Genomic DNA, 6,304 nt, shown 5'->3' with positions numbered 1-6,304 from the left:
TTAAGGGTGTTTTTTTCATACAAATACTCAAGAAAATTAGCAGGAAAAACAGTGGAACTGGACTTCAAGCAGCTGTGTGTGTTGTACAGACACTCTGAGAATGCCAAACCATTTAGCTCCATTAGGTGAATCTACTAAGCCAAGCAGTGGGTAGCACATCCCTCACTCCCCTCTCCTGCCACCGCTGTTCTAACAATGTTGCAGATTCACTCTCACCTTACTTTTTTTTATTTCTGTACTGTTTCCATGCCTGATATCTGCTAAGGGGTTGATTCAAGGGAAAGCCCTCCATGAAACAAAAACAATTGCTCAAGTTTAACTGATGCTTTCTCACTTCCAGGACATGGTGAAGCTTGCCTCTTTTCCACTTGCATTTTCATTCTAAGCAACTATAAGCATCCCAGTATCCATCAGCTTTCTTTATTTTAAGTCTCACTTCAGCAGGGAAAACCACATTCTTACTGATAGCAATCTTTACTGACTTGTAATACAAAAGGTATAACAACTTGTATGTTAAAGTTTACAAGTCATGATATTGGTACTTTTGCTAGAGATCATGATGATGACTGTGGTGATGAGAGTTGTGGGTGACAGTCATGGAGAAAATGGCAGTAACAAAAAAATAACAAAAATCATGATAGTAACACTTTCCTCCATCATTAAATTAATTAAATATATTTTTAAGGATGCTATTAAATCAACCTGTTGGTGATTTATTCATCAAACTATTAGCCTATTGTCAGAAGCACCATGATGTGGAATGTCTGAATGAGAATATTATCATACTGACAAAGATCCACTAGTATTGTCATGCAACATAACCAAAATGCTCTACTACGGACAGTGAGACACAGTTTATGTAATTAAAAAATAACATTTCCTACTGCTGAACCTTTCCTCTTTTACTTATCTTAAAGATTGTATCCTTAAAACAGAACTGCACATACAGGAAACCAAAGAGTTGAAAGGCTTCATCAGTGAACAAATGCTACTTCAAAATCACTTTGACCCTATGTTCTTGAGAAACTCAAGAGCAAATGGTCACTAGACACAGACACTCACCTGTGCTGGCAATGAGTCCTGAACACTTCTGTTTGATCCCCTTGTTACGATCAAAACTCAACTCCAAATACGACACTCTTGCTGACACACATTCGCCAATGAAAACCTGGGTTAGATGGAGGAAGATCTGTCACTCTCAAAGAATAGGAATCGGACAGAAAGTTAGCAATATCATGACTAATGAAAAAAAAAAAAAAAAAAGCTTACCTGTGCCAAGCAAAGGATACTACTGACATGGGTTTAATAAATTCCTTTATGAAACACTTAAGATTACTGGAAAACTTTTAGTCAGTTTATTTTATCTGCAAAAACACAAATATAAAACAAAATGTCATAAGACCCAGTCACATAAGGTATTGGTGGCAATTTTTGTATTACAAAATTTGAAAATACAGCCACTAATCAATCTGCCAGTTAAAATATATTGGACAGCATTCATGCTACACAATACCAGACTGCATGAGAAACACAAGCATAATTGTTATACATGAAATGCTGACATTACATAACACAGCACACTCCTAGTGTCCTGGATAACTTATCAGATCCTTCAGTACCTTAAGTGTTTAACCAAAGCCAACTATGGGCATCATCCTCTAGGAGTCAACCAACCTCATTAAGGGCAAGGACGGGTAGTACTCGTCTAGGTAATCCAGACTCATCTGTTGATGGTGTATTTTCCTTCAGCGTACGTAATTGCAAGTCCATGTCGAGGTATCTGCACAAAAAGTATGTCAATGCAAATATGAAATAGGTTTCTGTTTTTTTACAACATCTGAATAATAGCTTGTTTTTTACATATTTTTTACAGTCCTTTATAACTTAATATTATTGACAGGGCACTTAACATTTTGTGCTGATGTACCTGTACTCAGGATGTAACAACTGCTGGTCATGCAATTCCACTGGTGGTCTATAGATATTTTCCCCAATAAGTGTGACACGAATTCTGCTTCTGAAGGTCCAGCGAAACTTTCCCTGTAAAGCACTGATTATTAGACACTTTCTATAACAAACATAAAAAAGAACTTATACTTTTTCTAACCTATTCTTAGTGGCTTAACTAAAACAGGAATATCATATAGTACTTTTAGTACTATATGATATTCCTGTTTTAGTTAAGTCACTAAGAATAGGTTAGAAAACATTTCTGATATTTTCCCTCAAACTCCTCTTCTTTAGAATAAACTTTCACTAGTATATTTTAAAGACATCTGTCACCAAAACTACCTTTAATAGCTTATCAATTGCCTCCTTCACATCCACTGAGTACTTCTGTGGGAGACATAGCTGTCCTTTCGATCTCATGGGATCAGAATTGAACCCTATTAGAGGTTTGTTTCTCTCTAGAACACCAGATGCTGCAAGAAGGAAGGTTCCATCACCTCCTGTAGTCACTATGGCATCTGCCCATTCGATGTTGGGGTCTGAGTAGTCAAATCGATACACCACTTTGGTTTCAATGCCAGCTGCTCGGAATACACTGTTTACTGTATTTTCAACACCCTGTAAAGATGATGATTTATTAGTATTTGGTATAAATGAATGAGAATAGCAAATTGTTCTATATTATGCTTAATAAACATGAGACTATATAAAAAAACAACTGTCTAGAATATGGCTGTGTAAAGAAAGAAATATAGTATACAATCTTGTAAATGACCTGATATGACATTCACTCCTATGTAATAAATTTAAAAAAGTTAAATCAAAGATAAATGCTCAATCATATATTAGAAAAGACACTCAAATGATCCCCACAACAGAAGCCTACAAAACCTGTACCAGATCCTGAATACTGCCCTTACAATGTCCTCAGATAAGAAACCAAATTCTATACTGGTAGAATATCTGTAATTGATTGGCCGTTACCTGAGCACAAAACATAGAGGTCATGATGGTCGCTTGATGTAGCCCCATTTTCAACAATTACCAATAACAAATTGCAATAATCTTGACACAAACCTAAAATCTGCAATACATTCCCAAGTTGACTAAGCTATGGTGAAGAGCACCCTTACCTTGTGGATGTAGTGGTGGTAGAGTAACATATTATAGTCTGAGCCTCTGTTTCTAAGGCATCTCTCTAGTTGTCTCTCAGTCAACTCTGGGTGACGACGCTTTTCAAACTCATATCTTGACAATTTGGTGAGAATCAGTACTTTCTGTGGCTTGAAATTGGCTGGCTCTAGATGTTCTGGTTCTGAAGCACTCATAGCTCTCTGGCTGTTATACAAGCACCCTAGACAAAAAAAAAGCATAATGATTATATAAAAAAAATTACACATCAGAAATATGTAACAGAAATATATAAATAAGTAACACCTTTGGATAGTAATCAAGTTAATGACCAACCAAACATCAAGAAAGAAAAGTAAAGTCAGTGAACTATAGAGTTAATTTATGCTTTCAGTAACTATAATATATAGAGGTCAGAGTAAAATATTCAAGGACACTTCATGAGTTGATGAAACTAGGATAATGACAATATTCATCTATTTCTCAACTGTGACTATTAATAATTTACCTTTTTTTTCTTTAGACATATTTCTGAGATTAGTATAGTAATATGAATGCTCCTAGACTAAACAGAAATATATTCAACTGTAGAAAACCAGATGAATATAAATTAAGAGTTCTTCATAATTAGAACCATGTTTCTTAAATAATACCACAGAATGTTAATATCATTAATTTAATACAACAAATAATATTTTTTGTTATAAGTAATACACAAAAAGGTAAACAAATAAAAATATAAACAAAGTATGCTTCCCTTTAAAAGTTTCACAACTCGATCTCAATATTTAATATATGTTCGTATTACCTTTCACCTTACTAAACAAGTAGCAGAAATTAACAATGTTATTGCACGCTGTTATTGCATGTTGTTTGAAATATCTCATCGGAATTACTTTAGTGAAAACTGTTACACAAACTTTCTCAAATACAGTACCTGCTCTCCTGGGCTTCCATCCCCGCAGATTAACTATATTTTTCAACAAGTTCATGGCTGAACAGACAAATTGATGACACTTATGCTCCGGAAATTACTCGAGATAATGTCTCACCAAAGTACATCCACGGGAAAATTATAACGAGGCTCGGTTGAGATTCAGCTGATGATGACGGCGCTTGACGATCGAGGCTCTTGGTCGCATCGGCTCGCTATCCCTTTACTTTCTGGATTTAGAAGCCCTATTCCAGTATTTCTTTCCTTCTATTTTAAATCCATAGGGGATTATATTCAACCGATTTCTGGGGTAGAGGCGCCTTACAGGAGTGATTAATCCCATGTGAGAAGACAGAAATCGTCCCCAGTTGCTTCTTTACCCGAAAGTTGGGCATGCAGAGGAAATTATTGAAACCGGCTTATTGAACATTTTGTCTGTCGCGGTCTTTATAGACCGCGACAGACAAAATGTACAAACCGATGATTTTGACTGTAATCTCTACAATTTAGGAAATGTAGTGTAAAAGAGGAACATGCTCTGGTTAGAGACGGATCTCCCGGGGGTGGGGGGTAAGAAGGGGGTATCTGCCCCCTTCTGGTAGGATCCCCCCCCCCTCTCCTTCCAGTTGCCCGCCAGACTTTTTAACTCCCAAATTATGTCCACAAGCTGCTCAAACTGAACTAAGCCATCGATTAATAGAATGATGGCTTCAGGTTATAAATACATATGATCATTACTTGTTGTATGCATAACTTAAAAATTTTATAGATCTTTTCCCTTTGTCCTCTTCTTCCTCCTATGTAAAAAAAAAAAAAAAAAAAAAAAAAAAAAAATCTAAATTCGCAAGTGATTGTAATAAGTAATAAAGTATTTTATTAGTAGACGTATCGTTTGTGATAGTGACGTTAACTTCAGAAGTAGTAGCAGTAACAATGATAGATGATAATGATTTATTAACACACACACACACATGTATATATATATATATATATATATATATATATATATATATATGTATATGTATATATATGTATATATATATTATATATATGTATATATATGTATATATATTGCAATGTACCATACGATTTATAACGTATATATTTTCCTTAATTTCGTCGCTTCATAAAAGATTTACCCGAGGTACTGATGTTGCTTTGGCCAATTGGATAAAATTATTATCTTCCAACTACTTGCCGGAGCCTAGTCTGGTATTTCATTCTGATATTTTGTATAAAATTGTGCATACAATTTTGTGAATTCTATTTATTGTAAAAGATCCTAGAATTATGTATTACGATACCTCTTCTGTTTTCTTTGAAGACGAAACTTGAACGGCAGACTGGCATAATATGTAAACCTAAAAACCGTTTCATCTCTTTCCTTACAAAAGCGGCAACAAGACCACATAGACTTCAGGGGATCGTTTCAGCTTTTTCATGAAGGGGGTTGGGGCAAGTGTGGGTAGGCGAGAGAAGTGAACGAAAATCTAGACAAAGAAATGGCAATTCTAGGGGGGCATGTTAAAGATATAACCGGATCTATGGAGGTGTAATTTAGTATAATTACAAATTGTGGTCCTTAGGAGAGATAAACCAGACCTTGAGAGGGGCAAATAGAGTCTTGGGGAGGCAGTTTCTCCCTAATCCCCCCCCAATTGACGCCCCTGATAGATTTTAATCCCTCTCTTCTTAATAAGTTTAGGGCAAATCTTCTCCTCTTTGACTCCTACGATATCCCACATTGTACAGAGAAGCGGTGAATTCTCAGACCATCACATTCTTATTTATCTATTTATCTATTTCTACTTGTTAATATTATCATTATTATTGTCGTTAGCCTGGCGGGAAGTCAACAACAAAACGATAAAAACGCATCTGTATTGTCAGATACGTTGTTCATCGGAAAAAAAAATACATTTAGGTACAAAAAGACTTATTACTGACGCCCAGAGCTGCCTCATCAGTCATATGTCTTTAAGTGTGTAGATATCGATCCTAGAGGATGACTCAGCACCAAAGGTTCTTCCTTCAGGTGGACGCTCTTGCATTTAAGAGCACCAGAAGGTCTTCACGATGGTATTTCGGAGTACAAGAAGAGAATCCACTCTTTTCCTTCTCTCCCTTGATTGTTTTCAATTCACCACGACAACCCGAAGAAGCATTCCTCTGCCATATGTCATTACCTCTCTTCTATTTACTTCACGAGGATTTAAAAAAAGAACTTGCGCAGGTTGAAAGCACCATATTAATATTTATTCCTTGCACCCGTATATTGCCCTATCGTGA

General features: G+C 35.8%; 1 protein-coding gene across 1 annotated transcript in view; it reads right to left on the bottom strand.

Moving 5' to 3' along the window:
• LOC125044192 (NAD kinase 2, mitochondrial-like) overlaps positions 1-4,194 on the bottom strand; it is a 9,762-nt gene extending 5,568 nt beyond the window's left edge. The window contains exons 1-6 of the mRNA XM_047640680.1: positions 4,019-4,194; positions 3,084-3,304; positions 2,293-2,568; positions 1,928-2,040; positions 1,675-1,780; positions 1,063-1,168 (exon numbers count right to left, since the gene is read on the bottom strand). Of these exons, the coding sequence (XP_047496636.1) occupies positions 1,063-1,168; positions 1,675-1,780; positions 1,928-2,040; positions 2,293-2,568; positions 3,084-3,304; positions 4,019-4,073 (877 nt within the window). The 5' untranslated portion in view covers positions 4,074-4,194. The remainder of the gene's footprint in view (positions 1-1,062; positions 1,169-1,674; positions 1,781-1,927; positions 2,041-2,292; positions 2,569-3,083; positions 3,305-4,018) is intronic.
• Positions 4,195-6,304: the final 2,110 nt, after the last annotated feature.

This window comes from Penaeus chinensis, chromosome 3, assembly GCF_019202785.1.
Source record: "Penaeus chinensis breed Huanghai No. 1 chromosome 3, ASM1920278v2, whole genome shotgun sequence".
NCBI classification, from domain to species: domain Eukaryota; kingdom Metazoa; phylum Arthropoda; class Malacostraca; order Decapoda; family Penaeidae; genus Penaeus; species Penaeus chinensis.
The sequence above is the reverse complement of the archived record's forward strand: the minus strand, read 5'-3'. Positions and strand labels throughout refer to the sequence as shown.